We start from the raw sequence: 20,417 nt of genomic DNA, 5'->3' as shown, positions 1-20,417 counted from the left end.
CCAATTTGCTCTGTTGCTTCCTCCTATACTACATTTACACCCTGTCCTCCACACTCATCACGCAATTCAAATTCAATATATCTACAATCTAATTACCATATTAATTAATTAAATTTCTCAATTATTTACTAATTTCACCCTACACAGCTGCACCCTCATTTTCTTAGCTAGAATTTTAAGGTAGACTTTAGGACTTTCGAATAACATGAAGGCATTTTTTACACAAAGTAGGATAGATGATTAAAATTGCGAAAACGGTACCATTGGCAATTGATAAGAAACCAATGGTAAAAAAAGGTTACAGAATTTCAAACACACACCCTAGGTAAAAAAACAGAGCGTGCAGTGCCCTGTCAGTAAAATTCCCCACCCTCTGTACAACACCCTCCCCTCCCTATACTCACTTGTTAGTACTACTAATGTTGCTGACTATAATCATCGGCGAAATGAAACGCGACAGGACGCAAAAACCATCGCACCATTTTTTTTTTTTACCACTCAGTAAAAAAAAAAAAAAAACAATGAAATAAAATAAAGTCAAGAGAGTAAGTCCTGAGGAGGGCGGAGCTCTTTGCGGAGCTTTTGAGAGAAAAGCCTGCAAGCGTCCATGCTGAGATCAATTGCTGCTGACAGTGCCACGAAAGCCGCTGCGTCCTCAGTGCAGTTCACGTGCTGCACGCTAACCTCCACCGTTGGTTTTCTGCCTTTGCTTCCCGCTCCCTCTCCCTCCACGCTCGCAGACATCACGAACCCTCTGTACGCGCAGTACGGCCACAAGCCGTAACCGAAATCGCCGCTGCCGCGTGGGCTGCACGCCGGCGACGTTGCGTTTCTCGGCGTTCTCGTACCGTTATTGGAGCCGCTCGACGACGCCAGGTCGATCGAGAACTTCCCGCCTTTGCTGCAGCTCAGCGTCGACTCCGCCAGTACGATTCCGGACGCGGCCGAGTCCGGAATCAGCTCGAACCGGTAGCCGAGGCCGTCGTTTGAGCCTCGCTCGCGCCAAGCCTCTAAACGGCCCCACGGCTTCCATGTACCGTCGCCGGGCCTGAGAATCAGCCAGGATCCTGGATTAGACCGGCTCACCCGGTCCGAACCGGGAGAGGCAACAAATGGAGTCACCATTGATGCAGCGGCAACTGGTGAACCGGAAAGATCATGAACTGTGATTGACCATCCTTTCCGCTCCTTCCCTGGCCGCTCCCTTTCGCTTCCGAATGAACTCAACCAACCTCTCGGACCGCTTTGCTCCGACGGCAATGATCTGTACAATGCGGTTCAAAATATATGACAAACAGTTCAATACTTCAATACGTTCAGCAATTCTACTTTACACTGATAGTTGATCGATCAGAAACGAAACTGCAGGAAGCAAAGAATGTCGTTGCATTTTCAACAGTAATCGAATTTTCAAATAGTAATGGAATCAAATTAAGCTCAACCTAAGAAAAGTTTGTTAAGGGCTAAAGTTTTAAAAGCTTCGTATCTTAGCTTTAAACATGAACACTTGTCCAGTGAGGCCGAAGATTTAAATACAACTACATCTTTTAGCTTTAATTTTGATTCCTTAATGTCCCCTCCCCCAGTTTTAGAACACATCAACACATTTGTCTGGAACAAGCCCTACTTTACCGTACCACTCGGCAATTTCCACTGTAATTGTGCTCATGAAGCATGTCGGTTTGTAAAGGAAAACGGAAAAAAAATAAAGTAAATTAAGTGAGAAGACAGGACGGACCTGGACCGTTGATTCCTGTCTGCAGTGGTCCGGAAACTGAACTTGCAGGTGAAAACCGGTTGACGAATGTTTCCCTGGATTTGGAACACCTGAGGGCTGCATTCTGGCTCGCCGTCGAATTGAAAAACGAATCTCGGGTCAGGCTCGGCCTTCACATTCATGTGGAACTGCGCGCTGGAGTTCTTCGCATCCTTCCCAACCGCAATCCAACCGTTGTGGAACACCACAGCTCTAGATTCCGTCCCCGTGAGATCTACCGGCACAGACACTTTCCCTAGAAGCCTCCCTGAGCTAACGCCGCAGTTCGTACCTCTCCGTCCGGTGTAGATCGAGATTTTCAGGTGCAATTTCCCGCCGAAGAGTGACTTGGCCGCGAGCCTGTCGAGATCCGACTTACTGAGATGGAAAGTCGCAGCCAGCGGCTGCACCTGCCCGTCCGGGAACTGGCTATCGGGCAGAATGTGCGGCACCACGGCGGCCTGCACACTGAAGCTCTTCAGCTTGATTTTACAAAAGCACGGCGACGACGAAGGATGCACCACGGTACGCGCCGGCTTGGAAGCCACCGGAATCTTAAGCGCCAGATTCCCTACAGTTAGCCGCACGAAAGGACACGGATCCATCCCCACCAATGTGCCCTACGGCGACCAAACTCACCTCCTTATCCTCAAAGTGCGCACAACAAAAAAATAAAAACAAAAAAACCCGCAAAACACTACCAAGCCGAAGAAATACAAAAGCAACAACAGTATATGCTAATGTGAGCCGGCGAGAAGATGAAGAAGAAACCAAGTGTACTGAACAACGACACTATCTATCATCTTCATCACTTTCTCTCTCATTCGAGCGTACAAACTCTTATCTGCAATTTCTGCAGCGAAAGAGAGAGAAAACTCAACTCTTTTTCCTTTCTCTCTTTCTGGTAACCGAACCGAAACAAAAAACCCTCTTTATTTTTTATTTATATTTTTGTTAATTATAATTTGGCGGAAAAAATTAAACAAACACCCACTGTGCGTGTGGTTGGACTACAGCTGTGCACAGCCTGGATTTGGTTACATGCCAGCCGGACTTTATGTTGACGGTATCTCATGTGTTTTATTTGACCAGAATGCCCTCGCTTATTTTCTCAAAATGACCCCCGTGTCCTGGTTTGTCCCACATGAAATCACGGTTTTGGGCCCGCCTTTTGTCTCCTTGCGTAACGATAGGTGGGGCCCTCGTGACGAAATGTTATCAGTGGCTGTGTGGGGAAATTTCGTGGCCGTTGGATTGAGAAATGCTGTGTGCGGTGACAGCTTAGTCTCCCGTTGACGGACACGTGGATTGCCAGGATTATTTCGCTCGCCTGAACGTGCCATCGGGTTATCACAAGGGAATAGCATGCACTTAGTCGTCAGCATGAGGCCTTAACATAATCAGCAACCCCACCTTTTAATTACTTGTAAACTTGTTTTAAATCCATAAAAAAGTAAATTAAATTAATTTAACACTAAATTATACATTTTTATGCAAAAAAAAAAAAAAAAAACAAAACAAAACAATTTAAGGGATCCAACTTTTATCTTATCGTACGGAACAAATATAAAGTGAAACTTTTTACCTACTAGATCAATGTCATATGTGGAAACAGACTCGACTTGACCAGTCGAGGTCGGCCTAGCCTGGAGTTAAGGACCGACCACTGTACATGTATTAAGAGCGGGGAATAATTCCTATTTGATAGAAAATAGAGCCTGGGGCATCGTTGCGACAATGCCCAAAGGGCTCTGGACACTTGGCTGTCACCCGATCTTGTGCATAGCTCTCACGCGACACTCATGTCACAAGGCCGGTACATGTCCATTGATACCCTATAAATATCACATTTATTGTTGGTAGAGGGACTCTTGTTATTTTCTCTCTATAGCTAGTTACTCGGAAACTTCTGACCCACTGTCACATTGTTCAAGCTATGCATATTAACTCTATAGATGCTTTCGATCCCAAAAACTAGACGAGATCAGTTTGAGATTGTTTATTGTACAACTAATATTTGTCGGATCTATCTTACTATCAAACATTCTTGTATTGTACCAGGTCCTACAACTTGTACCATAAATCATAATCTACGTTACAAGATAGACCACTAGCTTAATACAAGTAATACCTCTTCATTATATTAAAATGAAGATTTATTTATAGTCAAATAAGGGAATGAAATCAATCTTGTTGTTCTATTTCCAGGTCATCAAGTTAGAATAGTAAGGCCAGGAAGAAAAGTGCAAATCAAATACTGGTATTCCAGCTATAGCATTACCACAATATTTTGGTAGATGGAGGGGGTCCCTCTTCCACAACATACTTCTGGTGAGAAAGAAGCCTTACAAGCAAAAAAAGTCAAGCTCAAATATTGCAGCAAGAAAATGAGAGGCAATGAAAGAGAGCACCAAAAACAAAGAAAAATGGACATTTTATTCTGAAGAAAAGGGGATTTACAAAGTCAATACAACCATTTGTACTCCCAGATACAGAGTAAACAAAAGGGAATTTACAAGGGACTAAGCTTGCTTTGTGAATCCACCTACTTAGACAAGTACCAAAGAGCTAAAAATTGCAGAAAAATTCCCCCCTTAAGCCAAGAAAATAATGGGAATGGTAGAAGGGGAAGAAAAGGGGAAAAATGGACAAAACATGAAGAACAGAGCTAGTGAGGAGATCGAACTTGAATATGGGGAACGAAATTCATCGCTTCTGAAGAAGGACCCCTCGGCCTGCAGTGATCAAACGTGCTTCCATTTTAGTTTTTTCTGCATGTGTTTCGAACCAGCTTCTGAAACCCACCGCTTTTATGTTATACGTATACTAGTGCTCCTGTTGCTTGTAGCGGCCTGGTTGCATTGTCTCTCTCTCTCTCGTTGTCCTGCCATCTATCTTATTCTGGCCGGAACCACCTTACTCACTACTTGTGCTTCACCAGGCTGAGGAGAAAATCTGTAAATACGTGTTCATATTCTGGCATTTTCCCGTATCCTGTAATATGCAGGGCGTTTAGAACGTAATATAGGGTAAATTTCGAATCAAATCCCAATCACCTAATTCATTTCTTTGCAATATAAGTAGTTCATGTTCGAGTTCTGATTACCTGGGAAATAATTGATATCTATAACATAATACCGGTCCTTGGTTCCGTGCTCTCTAATAATATCCAGGTTGAAGAGCCGAAGGCCCTACATAAAACATAATAACTTCCAACATGAGAAGGAAGGAATAAAACAGAGAGTATAAATGACAACTAATTTATTTCCTTTCTCGAACACTAAGATTAAAACGACAAAAGTAATATCAGAATACCAGTCGACGACGAAGCTCCCTAGCAAGTCTCTCAAGCAACGGACGTGGAGGGAGTTCTGTACGATGAAACGTAACATGTTATTGCGAGTATAAAGACGGGGAAAAAGGTGATGAGTGAAACCAAATTGAGACAAATGAATATTATAAGTAATAAGCTCACCAGCAACGCGAGGGTCTAAGTCAGCATTATCTGCGGAGGCAGCTGCACAAGAAACCCTAGGAAAGCGAAACACACCAGCATTCTTTGATAGCTCGCGTCTACAGACATCAGGTAATGAAAATCGTCTGACCACTGTAATTGCTTCCCCAACAATATAAACCTTAAACATGACACCACCTATAACAAAGTAAAAAACTTCCAAATCAAAAGACAGAACCCATGACACATTTCAATACTTCTATGAAAGAAGGCCGGGTTTAAGCGAAGTTAGTCAGCATACTAACATACCATGGTTGATAAATTCTTGCAGCACAAGTGGCGGTTCAAGTTTCTGAAGGGAGAGTGCGTCGTAGGCCAGTGATAACTCGTGTGATTTTGCAACCAACGGCTTTGCAACTGAAAGAAAGAACAGTTGGTGTAAGAAATAATGTCTTTCAACACACCGACATAATAATGCCCAAAAAAAACATGCAATACACTATTATATTAAAAATAGACGAACACAGAGTGCACGCTCACCAAGAGGTAGTCTCAGCTGAGCTTTACTCACAGCTGCTGGGATAGAGGAAGGATCATCCTCAATAACCAACTGCCTGGGAACGCAAACTTTTCCTGCGTGGAATGAAAAACATATTCTTCATTTATTTGTAGCCAAGAAAAATCAACGATCAAGCAAAAAGTCCTCCCAAATTTCTCTAAAGGAAAGAGAAATGGTATATAAGTAATGATCGCAGAAATATATCTCCAAAGGATTACCATATGCATCTGACAACTTCAAAGCTGCAACATCTTGAAGCATAGATTGACGATTGTATACGTGCTTTATTGCATCCGGAGGATCAAGGACTGTGACATCTGGATGTTTCATCCTATAGTCCTGCAAAGAGGGAACGAATAGATAAGAATAAAGAAATATGAAGGTTCTCATCAAATATTTATAGTTACCTGTAATATACATTGCCCGTGACAGTAAAATATAGAGTCACAGACAGCCAAAGTATTTACTACACATGAGAAAGAATAAAGTGTAGAGAACTAGGACCTCTTAAATGAGGGGGAAAGGAACCTAAGACCTCTTAATCTTAACTTTCTAATCCATATGGGATGACAGGTGTCAATCGATCTACTGGAAAAGAAACAACAAGGGGAAAGGCAAGACATTATTTTCACCAATAAAGTGTGGCAATCTTGTAGTGTTTATGATTCAATGGACACACTCAACTGATTCAAAAGTTCACAAAAAATGACACCCTAAACCAATAATAGAAGATATAAAGCGTCTATAACAGAAAATACCAAATATATTTTTTTTTAAACATTGATTATGTTAGCCCTCTCCTCGTAAGCCAATATGACGTCGGCAGCAAATCTGGGAAAATATCCATTTTAATACGAGGATCCTTTGTACAATATACTTGAGAAACCAGCAAACCAGCTAATCTGTCCTTGAAGGAGAAAGAACCTCCCTTGCCGGAATCTTTAGGCATCGGCCTCAATTATCAAGTCATGATTCATGATGAAGGAAAGAGCATGCAGTCTGCAAGTTATGTCAGACGGGAATAAGTTCTAAGCAAGAAGACGTCTAGTTTCCCATCAGTCACTGCCTATGTATCTAATCCCACTTCAATAAATTGCTTGATGTATCCTGTACATATTGCCATTATTTTTATCCTAATAACCCACATAAACTATGAAACTATCCCTTACTGATGACAGAATAGCGTGACAAATGTAGTAAAAGTATGAATTTTGCAGAACCAACCTCAAGTATACTCTGCCACTTCTTTCCGGTTAACTGCATCAACATGAAAGAAACGAGAGAAAAGTAAGGCGAAATAGGAAACGATTATTCACATTTAGAAATTAGAACTAGCTTTGGATATCACAGCAAGATTAATAAAAGCAATATGGAAGTGCATTAACTTGCCCCTACTCATCAAATCATACAGAAACGAAATTGAGAGACACATAAAGAAAACACACTGGGAAAAAATGAGATATTAAATTAACTTTACCTTATGGAGCACAATATCAAAAGGACCCTGGTCTGCAAGAGGCCTGCTTTCATCTATAGCAACAAATAATATTCCCTTGTTTCTGCATTTTATATAAAAGCACAATCAGTCACTCAATTGCAGCCGAGACACTAAACTTTCAGTGAGTAAAACTACAGTCACAGCCCTACGTTAAAACCATACAGGAACTGAGAGAAATCCGAAAAACATAACCACGAGAATGCATAGGTTATAGCCAATAGTTAGTGCCTTTGCAATTCCAATTCTCATCACGACAGCAACTATTACTTTAGTCATGGTATTGATGATATCCAAACTAATAGTCGAACAACCATTACGTTTAAGGTTTCCCCAAAGATTGTGGAACAACAAACCAATACAGTACATAAGAGAAAAGTTCATTGTTGAAGAGTGATCAAACGAAAGGAACATGATATACAGCTGGACATGTATGCAACCATTGTCACATGATAATGCCTGAGATGTGGGATCCAGGTAAATTTGCATAACTGGCTTACTCTAAATTGAAATATTAAAGAGGTCCAATAAGTCATCACTCATGGTCTGTCTCCAAATACAGAAAAGGACTAATAATACTCTATGACATAAACAAGAAGCATTAGAAATATCTTCCAAGGTTACTATCACAAGGTTAAGTTCTCTTACAGAAAAGAGAACCACACGACATAAAGTATATACCTTCCAGAATATTCATATTCCAGATATTTATTGAAAATTTAAGAACTTTAATTAATGGCTCCCGCAAAATATAGTTATTTTATTCCCTTTCATCTCTCTGTCTCTCTCTAAAACGAATCAATCTCATATCAGAACAAAATTATAACTCAGATCCCTTTCCCCCCAGCAAAAGTGACATAATAGGAAAATCAGACGATGCAAGAAAATTATGAATTTCACTACAACTCGGGAATTTAAGCAGTAAATTGCATTCCAAAACGATTTTTTAAAAATATATATATATATAAAAGTTTCAATCTATTGGCATGTATTGAAGGGGATTAAGGCATTAGAAAATTACATAAAACTTCCAGATTTGCAACAACCAAACAAAAAAAAAAAAAGTTTGGACACTGAATACTGCTTATCACAGCTGCAAACATTTAAAGTTCTCTTAAAGATGATGGGAGAACCCTAAAAAAAAAAAAAGGAAAAAAGAAAAAGGATATTACCTAGCTAAACCTTGAAGCTTGGGCTGCAAAAAGCTCTTAGTTTTCTTGGAAGTGAGAGCATACCCGACCACCACGACCTTCATGGGCTGTGTCTGGGGAAACCCTCCGACCACCGCGTACTTCTTAGGCACCGCCACAATCTCCTCCATTTCCTCCCTTCTCTCCTCCTCTTCCACCACACCCTTATATCCAACAATCTCGCCTTTCATCTTCATCCCAAAAGAAATCCCCCCCCCTTTCACAAAATATATTTATTTATATTATAAATACACCCAACACCCGAATTCAACAAAAGAACCCAACAAACGATCCAAAATTCTGCCTTTTTCGTTATTCCAAACCGAAATTCAAGAATCCGCAACAACCACCAATCCGGGAAGCGATGGATCGCGGGAAGAAACAGAGCAAATCCGGTTGCACACACGAATCGAATTCAGAGAGGAGAGGGAGAAAGAGAAAAGAGAAAGAGAGAGAGAGAATTGATGAAAGCGCGGTTGAAGGGAAGCTTAAGAAGAGGAAGGTAATGCAACGCGTGGAAGGACGGTTCTGTTCCTTTATAGCGCTCACAGGCCACATTGTACACAGTATACGCAACCTTTAATTTAATTTAATTATTATTTAATAATTATAAAAAAAAAAGTTTTGCGCCAGAAAGGTGATCCAATTGTTTAACGCGCTAAACTGACGTGGAACACACTTGTTATTCTTGTTTTTTTACGTATTTATCTTATTTTTCCCTAATATGTGTGGTTTCTATGTTTTTTCTCCTAAATTATTATTGTGTATATATAAATTTTACGTGTGTATCAATGTTGAGGGTAAGCATGTCTTTTGAATACTTATTGCATTTTTATTCATTAATCTAACAAAATACTCATAATACAATTTATGAAGTCTATCTCATCGACAAAACAATGAATAGTTCATTCTTTACGAAATATGATTCATATTTCTTCAAAATTCAATTCGTGGACCAAACATGCTATCAGAGATGCAACCATAAAGAACTATATTCCACTCCAAACCAAGCTGAGAATGCGTAGCTTTTAGCAAGGATATGAGCCACAAAATTTACAAATCTTCGTGTATGTTGAATAATAATGTCATTGATAACTAAATCCTCTACTCTTTAGTTAATGACAAAGGTTCAGACAATGAGTTTAATCGTGAAATGTCCCCCGTGCAATGGTCTGGATGCGGGGTATAGTTTGTTATGGGACTCAAAGTTAGGCGCTCGGAGGCATGTTCATTCATTAACTACTATAAATTTAATGACCCATCCAACATTAAAATGAAAATATATTTATAAGTCAAAAATATAAAGAATCAATCAAATCGCACAAGGGGCTAAAAAAAAATTATAGATTAAATCATGAGAAAAAAATGTAATATTATTTTAATAATAATAATAAAACTAAAATTGCAGGTAGCACAATGAACAGTGGGAGGAATCCACATGATATTCATGTGTTGAATCTTATCTGATCTTGTATAGTTGGACATCATTTGTCAGATATGGTGCTACCATATCCCTTTTATTTTATTTACCTATTTATGTTTTTGTTTTAATGATTTATCAAATGAGAATAATAAGATTCACATTCACTCATCACTACCATCCATCATTCTGCCTCCATCTGGCGCATCCACTTTCACTCTCTCCCAATCTGTTTATTTCTTAAAAGTTAAAAAGAAACCAATCAAAATTATGCAAAAACTTCACCTTTTGGAGCTCATCATAAGGCACTATGTTAGTGATCTGTATATTTACTGTTGTCCGGAAAAGTATGAGTCATTACTATATTTCTTTCATTCAACACTAAATTAATTTTTTACGCTTTAGTAAACAAGAATATTTAATTCAAATTAAACTTAGCACATTGTGATTACTAAGTTAATAGTCCAAACAACTTGGTTGGGACTATTTATATTATATTTGATGTTTTAATACTATGATATGATATGTTGAGTGGTACTCAACATTAATTAAAGTTAACGTAAGAGAGGTTAGAGTCAAGAGGTCAATTACATGGGACTATGGGAGTATCAATGTGGAATTATTCTCCCAAAAATCCCATGCATAGCAGTCAAGCAAACTGCAGTGAGGAAGTCAATAAGCTTGATGTTCCATGTTTGTTGCAGATGATTGCTACCCTTTAGAAAAGGAATTTGACGTTAATATCTATGCATGTTAGCGTGTCGAAATGGTAAGGCCCGTTTCTTAATAGGTCAAAAAATCTTCAATCCTAACTCGTCCTAGGAAAGGGCCGGGGACTCGTAGCCCGGTCATAAGTTTTGGCCCACCTAAACAACTTGACACTAATGTCTATCAGTTCACCCCCAATTAATTAAAAGTTTCATGAGTTAGCTCATGAGCCAGTATTTTTAGGTTTTAATTGCACTCAAGACAGGTTAGTGAATCAAGATAGTAAGACATACATGTGTCTTTGCCGTCTAATAATCCTCAACCTTAACATGTCTCAAGTGGGATGGTTCAGGACCAGCCCATAAACGTTAACCTATCTTGACATCCCTAGTAAAAACGTTGCAAATGAATTAACAAGTGTTGGAAGAATTTTTTTATTACTCAAGTTGGACAAAAAGTATGTATATTATATTATATGAAATTACATTGGAATCCCCATAAAAAGTAAAATAAAAAAGCATACAAAAACTAGTTTTATTGGGTTAGGTATTCTTCCTTATGATGTAGGCAGAAGTTGATATGTTTGGATTAACCAGACATGTTGATATTTATCATTCATTTTAGTGGGGTTCTACGTAATTAATTCAGATTAGGACATTCAGATCAAGGTGTTACAATAATTTAAAGATTTGATCAGATATGGCGATCTGAATGCACGTATACGTGGACATACACATAAAATACATGTAGCACAGCCTATGATTTTTATTTTTTATTTTTAAATTATTTTTATGACAAGAGAAACCATAGTCCGTCAATCATAATGTGACAATGTGTACTGTATAAACCCTGCTTCTATATAATAATTCGTGTTAGAGATAAACTGCACTATAAATACACTATGTGACGGGCTAAACTAAGAACATGCTGACAAGAATTGAACTCATCATTACCTTCTGGTATGAAAATCATATACTCACAAAGATTAATGATTTTAAGTTAATGTCGTGATCATTTTCTTGTGTGTTATCTAACTTTATCCTTTAACCAAGAACCTATGCCTAAGCAAACTTATCATATAGCTGTTGTCTGTATTATCTGGTGCTTTATTTTTAATTTCAAGAAAAATAAATTTAATTTAATATAAATATAATAAAGAGGAAAGAGATAGAACATGTTATTGGTAATGACCTAACGAACATCCTCGTCTGTATTCATGAAAACGATAACTACAACGTAACCTGATAGCTTATATGTATAGTACATGCATTACATTATATTATTATATTCTTCGAGTTAATTTATTTATATTTACTGTTCCTTTCCCCCTTTTAATGGAGTTTGAATCCGAAAATTCATGTTATTAATTATTGCAATTTATTTATTTATTTTTATTTTTATTTATTATTATTATTATTATTTTTTTTTTTGTGTGGTGATGAAACAAAAGACTAACAGGAGATGGACACCCCGTGGCCATCCGGAACGCTCGGGTTGGGCTGAAAATCCTAACCCGATTTAAACATGCTAGGATTGAGCCCAACCCGTAACGAGTTGTGACCCGTTTTGACAACTCTACCAAACTATTAATTACCTAATACTAACATATATAATACATCTTCTACTCAACATAACTTGTTTTACCAAAGATCTACCATAGCATATTTTGACTTGTATACTTGTACCGAATGGCACTGTTAGTGTGATACACCAATAATAACTCACAAAGGACATGCAACATGCCCAAAATATTATACTTTAGAGAGGAAAATGACAAGTATAATATAAAAGAGCCATTTACCTTTTTCAATTCAATTAACTAAACAGGTAAAGGAGGTAAAAGGAAAGGTAAAATGAGCTATTTACCTTTTTTCAATTCAACCTTTCTCTTTTACAGGACAGTACCACCACCACCACCATTGTATGTAGCTGTCATCAGTATAAAGAAAGAGTGAAGTGGCAAGCAGTGATAGCAACCAGGAGGCCCCTCGCACTCGCAGCTTGCCTTGGTTTATAGTCCTCGTCACTCTCCCCCTGCAAATTCTTTCTCATCAAATTGCGTAAGTGATAGCATACCTAAAATACCAACTCGCAACATCTCATCAATTCTCCACAATAGGATTTGCACAGGACACATCACGTGTGCCACGAGGTGGCTCGAAATGTGAAGTGTGTATGCTACTATGCTTCATGGAATCCAATCTCAGCAAGAATGCTTATTGCAAAAGTATGGATGCTTTTAGGCATGGGGCCAAAAGGAAAAGAGATTCATAAATGCTCATTGCACTATAGATGATCACCTTTTGCGAGCAGAAATGCAGAACCAAGGTTTGTCGTATCTCCCCGAAAGGTTTCCTCCATATTTGGAGGATTCATTCTGCTGATGCATTATGCAAGCTGGGGCCGCCCCAACGAGTGGATGCCATGAAAACTACAGTTGATATTATGGCTCAGATTAGCATTTCCTGGTTCCACACAGCACTACACAAAAAGAGAGCTTCTAGAGCCTACTAGCTAACAACAAAAACAACAATGATTGACTGGATTAGTCATGATCCATTCCCAAGTAATCAACTTATAACTTCATTAGTTGTCATAACAGGAAATTAGGGGTTCATAGAGCACAACAAAAGCAGTAAACTTCTGGCAATATGTGATAAACTACTGCATGCAACATCACGACTTCAAGTATTAACAGAGTAAGGGTTTTACTTTGCCTTCCCCTATATTCCGGTTAAACCATGTAAACATGTCAAGCCACAACTAAATTCGTACGTATTGTGCATTCAAAAGCTTATTGCAAATTAAAGAGAGAACAAACAGGGGGAGCATCTTCTACCTGGTGAATGTCCCATTGCATCTCTTGCAGCTTCAACTTGCTGAAGACAGAACCCTCTTTGCATATTTACTCTATTAGTCTGCCATCAAAAAGTCATCCATGCACACACTATAGCCAAAGATATATTAGCTAAGTTGTCTTTTTCTAAAATTCTATCACAAATCCCCAATAACTCTATAGAATATAGCAACTGTCTTCAATCATAGTCACACAGAATCAACACAAAAGGAAAAAGACTCATGGGGGGAATTTCTAAAAATAGCATTAAAATAAATGGCAATGCACATGGAGAACTCAAATTCTATTATCAGAGCACTCTAATGAATGGAATGTAGTAATACATACCAGAAAAGCTTGATAGTAATGCCAAGAATTTGATGTACAAAAATAGTAAGAGTAAGGTCAAATATTAAGTTTCACCTATGCACAAATGTTCTTCCATGACAAAGGTTTAGAAACACAACAAAGACTTATTATATCCCTAGATGGACCGTGGCAGAGTTTATCAAACAATTTTAAGTTTAAGTAGGGATATATAAAAAAAAAAAGTAGGGATATAAATATACATATGCATATACATATATAAACACATATATCCCTATATGTGTATAGACAAACAAATTCAGCAAGTAATCTATGTTTCTTTATTGGCCTTCCTTTTTCAGACAAACAAAAGAGAACTTTACTTGCATTCATATGGTTAAATAAGATTTGCATGTAAGACATGCACTCATGTCTGTAAACCCAATAATACAGTGAGAGGTAGAGATCTTGCATGCACCCAGTTTTCCTCGCACAAGTTGCAAGCATATGAAAGAAGTCGAGAGAGAGAACTTTCAAGTTTCAAACACATAAGTAAAGAAGTTCAAATGTTGCAATACAACAAAGAAAACAGGGAAGTTTTTCACTTCTACAACAAAAGTAAAAGATCTCTAGAGTTCAAAAGCTTAGATTATGTTTCTCTATAAGGCTTTTGCCTCTAAGATTCCTATCATCCATTACTTCTACATGTTCTAGTATAAGATTTCATTTTTTTTTTTGGTCAATTATAGCAGTTTCAAAGTCCTTCCAACTAAAACTAAGAAAATCTCTCTCAGCCACGAATTTGCTGAATAGTTGAGCGCAGCACCTCATCCCCAACTACTGATCCTAGTTCCCTCATGAAACCATCATTCCCAACTTTCCCAGCCTGTGAAACATATGAAAGGAAAACAAAAAAGAAAAAGTTAAGCATGCAAACCAGAATTTTCAACCAATATTAACTCTACTTACTGTATAGTTCTCAGATATCTTTGACTGAACAAAACCTAAGCATCAAAAAATTCAACTATACTTACCATCAATGAGCTATACAGAGTTTGCACCGCATGCACCTTTGGTGGTGGAAGCGAGATAATCAGCTTGGAAATCAGCGTTTGATAAAACACAGATGCAGCATTTGGGGCAAACATGAGAGATGGAGCAGCAGTCACACGGCCTATAAAATCAATTTTGAAATATGTAACACTACTCAATGCTCAATGCTCAATGCAAGTAAATACCAAGAAACAAAGAAATTACCCGGCACTACATTAGCAGGCCTGTAGCTAATCACAGCACCTGGAATAACATGGTTGGCACGCAACACTCCATACCATTGTGGATTATTCAGATCATCCACTCCAGTATCAAAATCCATTCTTGAGTGGCTCAATTGCAAAGAACCTACCTCAATCTTTTCACACTTTCCCAATATAACTTGACACAAAACTAAATGCTTTTCACCATTTTCATCTACTTGCGCCGTCATTGCACTAAAGAGACAACCAAAAAGATCAAAAACTAAAACAGAGAATTAAAAAACAGAGGATAACATGTTAAAGTGTCAAACCAAATGTAACCAACCCAATAGTGCATGCAAAGACTGCATAGTGCATACCTCATACGAGGTGATCGAATAGGTGACAAGTATAAACCAACACCCAGAAGCCCAGAACCAGACATGATTCCAGGTGCTCGAAATCCATGAGTCATAATACTATGCACTCCCTGTACTGTTGTTCCAAACCATGCGAAAACAACCTCACTGTTTCCTCTAGCTTGTCTCACGAGTTCTGACTGCCTCTGGAAAGCATAATATTCAGCTCTCTCCATCGAACCAACATTTCTCAGACGTTGATGAATGGCAGTGATCATAGCACCTGGTCCCACAGCTGCCATACCTGGGACAAACAAATTCCCCAGTATCTGATACCCTACCTCCTGCTTTCCCACCACCCTCGTATTTGGCCACCTGGGGGAAACTAATTCACAGTCTTGGATATTTTTCCCTTTTTCGTTAGTTGAACTTCCCTCAGGCTCTATGATCACCCTCTTTCGCTTACTTAATTTCGCCTCGTTATCATTCAAATCGTTCGCTTCATTTTGCGAATCATCAGTGAATTCAATCTCAATTTCAAGCTCCGGTTGCACCAAGTACCGCTTCTCATTTGCATTCCCAACAACTTCATTCTTTGGCTCCTCGCCCAAATTAACCAAACCATTTTCACCGTCCTGGGAGCAAACGAAAGACTTGGGGAAAAAGCACATACCCTTCACATCAATCCATGCAACCGATCGGAAAGCCCCAGTATCCAGATTGAGTTCGATCATTCGGTGCAAGTCGAAAACACATTTCGAGCCTCCAATTTCAGTCTCCACAGACGAAACGCCCTTCGAAAACCCCGCTTTCACCGCCTCAAACACCTCCGCCTCCACGTCCACCCACGACTCCTCAACGTACCGCATAAACCGGGCCGGTTCACCGCTCCGCTTGAAATTCGAGTAATTCTGAAGCAGCAGTCGCACGGGGTCGTAGAGCCGCCGTTCAGGAGCAAATGACGGCCCCGCCGACACGAATTTCGCCGGGATAGGAACCGGAATCGTAACCGCAATCCTACCGCTACCTACAACACGCGAAACGACGCCGATCTCCTCCTCCTCCTCCGTCCCCTCCTTGCCGGACACCACGGCTTTCGCCGTCACTTTCACCTCCTTCGATTTCAAATCCATGGCCGAATTCGAGAGAGAGAAATCAAACAAACAAAACGAAGAAAACAACTACAACAAAATATCGAACCTACGCTTTTATACAAAAAATCTAACGAGAAGCTCTGTGAGGACTGAACACTGAGAACTCCTGAAGAAGAAAGTTTTGCCGCCTTCGTATTTATAGATCTTGTTGAGTGCATTGACGAATATGGGTCTCAGGGCACAGCAACATTGGCGTGCAACTTAAGGGCACATGAGGAATTTCACACTTGACGAATATGGGTCTCAGGGCAAAACAACATTGGCGTGCATACTAAGTGCATATGAGGAATTTCACAACTTGATGAGTTGACGAATATGGGTCTCAGGGCACACCAACATTGGCGTGCAACCTAAGGGCGAATGAGGAATTTCACGTTCAAAGCGTGATCTCTCCTTGACTTCTAGACGAAGGAGCTGCTATCCAGTGGATTAGGTTCCAATTAATATTAATGACTCAGCATTTACAAATCCTCATAATTTGGGCTTTATTCGGCCCTTTTTTAGATTTCTTCGGCCCAAAGAAATTCCAGAATAATTTTTTATTCTTTTTTTTGGTCAAATTAAAATTAATATATATGTATAACTTGTACATGTGGATTATTTTTATGCATAGTATTCAATATTTTTGCAATTTAGAAGTGTAAGATTTAATGCAAAATTCTTTAACAGAAAACACGCATACAATAATTTATCAGATTAAGCTTACATTAACAATTCACCTGTAACAAACCAACTACTACATACTATTTGTATTTATTGTAATCAACTAAATCCAATTCAAATTTCAAAGTATTAAAAATGTCATGAATGACATAGGGTAACGTTCAGTGAAAGTGAATATATTTTAGACATTTTAGGATAAAATTGATCAGTGAATATTAAAAGATGTAGGATCCGTTTAAGGATTATTCTTATTGGTTTGGGGATATTTTAACTTTGTTTTTTTTTTTAATATTAAATAATTGTTATTCCCGACTTAGAATAATGATTTTTTTTCCTTTTGGGGGAATTGGATTCTAGTCTAGGTAACATATAATATGGTGTGAAATTTGAATTTTATTATCATAATTTGATACACATTGAAAGGGTCCAACAAAAAAAATCATACCGAATCTGAATATTTTAATTTCTAAACGGGAGAGAGGGGATTAAAAGATACTAAACTATCCTAAAAAGGATTATCATGTGAGTAAAGTATAATTCCAGTAAATGTTACGAATTCGTTTATTATCAATATCATATGATTTAAATCCGTTACACATTATCATAATTATATTGTGTTTAATAATTAATAAAATTATAACAAAAATAAATAAAATGTGATCTTTAATTTTAAACGGTCCCTTTTTAGAAAAATGTGTAATTACATAACGTTATTATGTAATCATTACGTTGACTGTTAATATGTGTTTGTCACATAATATTTAAACCCATAATTAATAATTTGCTAATATTATAGTTAATTTTTTTACTTTATATAGCCATTGTAATTGTATACCTAACTATCATTATTACATCTTATTTTAGAAAAACAATAAATGTACTCTTTGAGCATTCAATGGAGAATTTTCATTAGACTTTTAGCATATGTTGAGGAAAGAGAAGTTTATGTGGCAAAGGACAGAGAGTATAAGATGCCTACCTAAATATCATTATTTTACCTTAATATAGAAAAAGGTTAATTTAACAACCCGTTTAGTTTGCATAAAATATTTGAAAGAGGAACAAAATTAAAATTTCATAGAAAATAAATTACCAGGAAGATGTGTTATATTGTTTGGTTGGATTTGAAATGATAAGGAATTATATGAATATAAACACCAATATGCTCCAAACAATAATAATGTCAATAAATTATATTATAATTACATATTTTATTATAATAATATAATAAATATTTTTATTATAATGTAATACAAGCAGCACCGTAATGTGCTTCCAGAGCACCTTGCGAAAGGTGTTTAATTGCATCACCTATGTTGCTTAACGTTTCAGTGGTTATTAGTTTATTACCAAATACATTTCAATAATCACCGAAAAATTAATTACTTTGCGGTTGATATATGCTATTTTGTACAATTATTCACCCCTTATTCTAGTTGTTTTGAAGGTTATTTTCTGTATCCTAGTGAAATTGGAAATTGTTTATGTGTTATATTGTCCAAGTGTTGATTTATCTACAAGGAACAACAAAGGAAGAATATTGGAGCATTTTGGACAAGTTCTGGAAGAAAAGGGAATTACAAGGAAGAATACAAGTTGAAAAAGAATTGGAAGTTGCCTAATGGGCCAAGGCCCATCTACCTCCTATATATTTGACCTATTCTCTACAATTGAAGGAGGTCCCTTACAGAGTTCTGAACCCTAACTTTTAGTTTATATTTCCCCAGCATAGTTTAGACTAGTTTTACATTAGATTATTTTATTTCAAGATTGGAATCAAAGATTGAAGTTGGATTTGTTCTTTATCAGTTAAGTTTCTCTTCCCTTTTATTTCTTATGAAGTTTATGGTTATTTATTCTTGCTTTGCTGTGTTTACTCTCATCATGCGGGAGTAATTCGTTTATGGGTTTGGATTAGGGATCCATTGTTAATCTTGATGTTCGATTTATGATTATTGCATAAAGTGATTGAATCTTTTACCTAGGGTTTATGTTGATTTGGGGATTTCTTTGCACTAGTTATTGGTTTGTGGCCAGAATTAATTGCTAGTCTAGGAGAGGGACTCATTACAACGAAAGTTGGATGGAGACCTCGAGCCTTACCAATTTCAACCTAATTTTCCTTCTATGAAAGTAGAGGTAATTTTGGGGGCTTACAATGCTTAGGTGCTTAAGGTTACGATTGATGCATCACGACAGTGGGGCAATTTTAGCCTAATTCTCTTATTGATTACGAAAGTAGCTGAGTAGAATTCTTTTGTGCATTGCCCATATATCCCCTGGTTATATATTTTTTCCCTAATCCTGAGTTGGTTGGAATATCAAGATTACAATCCCCTAATCTGGCCCATACCTTTTATCATATAGTTTTCACCTTAATTAATTGCTTTCCTTTATTCCACATCATTCAGTCTCTGTTACTTGGATTCTATAAATTCATATACTCTAGTGCTTGGTAATTCACACAGTTTCGTGCCATAACACCAATCCTCAGCGGAACGACATTACACCATTCTTTTACACTCATCATTTGTGCTTATCAGCGGTGCCTACTGAAAAAGTAATAAAGTGTAAATATTTAATAAAAAGAAGAAGAAAAAGTAACAACGTTATATTTTCTTCCCAAATCCACCTTTGTGCATAGAATTTATTTTTCTCAACTTTTAGGAATATTTTTCAAATTAAAGAAAATTGAATTACATGAAACAAATAACATAAAACATCATTTTCTTTTACTTTTAGAAACAATTTTTCTATAAAAATTATTTTTCATCCAACCAAATAATCATGAAGTGTAATATTATGGTGTAAACTGTAAAGTTTTCACTTGTATTGATTCGATTCAAAGAAGAAAATGAAGCGAAGCACATTTTTATGGATTAATTACTCAAATTAATTTTAAAAAAATACTCAAATTAATAATTACCCTCCCCTACCGACATATATTGAATGCACCATGGGATCACCACAACCACCCATTTACAATTACCATAATTTGCGTAGCTATACTTTAAATACTATCTACCCATCTATAATCAGGATGATTTTTTTTTTTTGAAATCTATAATCAGGATGATATTTATATATAAATTTAATTTTTTTTTGAGAATAAAGGATTAATTCATTAAATCACGCAGAAGAATGTCTACAAGAAAATAAGGAGGAATGTCAAACCATTCCCCGCAACCTGACTCAGAAAAGGCCTCTCGTGCAACAGAATGAGCGACGCAATTCGCAGATCGCTTTACAAAATAGAAAACAACATCATTAATCTCGGATGCT

At 37.4% G+C, this 20,417-nt stretch overlaps 3 protein-coding genes across 3 annotated transcripts; all 3 read right to left on the bottom strand.

Moving 5' to 3' along the window:
* Positions 1–201: 201 nt before the first annotated feature.
* Positions 202–2,689, bottom strand: LOC116022361. Its single transcript, XM_031263056.1, has 2 exons — positions 1,739–2,689; positions 202–1,264 (listed from the first exon to the last, which is right to left on the bottom strand). Exons 1-2 carry the CDS (start codon positions 2,359–2,361, stop codon positions 538–540), a joined length of 1,350 nt encoding a protein of 449 aa, XP_031118916.1. The 5' UTR covers positions 2,362–2,689; the 3' UTR covers positions 202–537.
* Positions 2,690–4,170: 1,481 nt separating this feature from the next.
* On the bottom strand, positions 4,171–8,967 carry LOC116022537 (inositol-tetrakisphosphate 1-kinase 3-like). Its single transcript, XM_031263282.1, has 10 exons — positions 8,437–8,967; positions 7,247–7,328; positions 6,994–7,026; positions 5,988–6,108; positions 5,751–5,843; positions 5,520–5,627; positions 5,232–5,408; positions 5,072–5,127; positions 4,863–4,947; positions 4,171–4,750 (listed from the first exon to the last, which is right to left on the bottom strand). Exons 1-10 carry the CDS (start codon positions 8,649–8,651, stop codon positions 4,680–4,682), a joined length of 1,041 nt encoding a protein of 346 aa, XP_031119142.1. The 5' UTR covers positions 8,652–8,967; the 3' UTR covers positions 4,171–4,679.
* A 5,288-nt stretch (positions 8,968–14,255) lies between these two features.
* On the bottom strand, positions 14,256–16,561 carry LOC116022244 (probable inactive poly [ADP-ribose] polymerase SRO2). The gene is made up of 4 exons (XM_031262875.1): positions 15,340–16,561; positions 14,982–15,214; positions 14,759–14,898; positions 14,256–14,610 (listed from the first exon to the last, which is right to left on the bottom strand). Exons 1-4 carry the CDS (start codon positions 16,449–16,451, stop codon positions 14,515–14,517), a joined length of 1,581 nt encoding a protein of 526 aa, XP_031118735.1. The 5' UTR covers positions 16,452–16,561; the 3' UTR covers positions 14,256–14,514.
* Positions 16,562–20,417: the final 3,856 nt, after the last annotated feature.

This window comes from Ipomoea triloba, chromosome 1, assembly GCF_003576645.1.
Source record: "Ipomoea triloba cultivar NCNSP0323 chromosome 1, ASM357664v1".
NCBI lineage: Eukaryota > Viridiplantae > Streptophyta > Magnoliopsida > Solanales > Convolvulaceae > Ipomoea > Ipomoea triloba.
The sequence above is the reverse complement of the archived record's forward strand: the minus strand, read 5'-3'. Positions and strand labels throughout refer to the sequence as shown.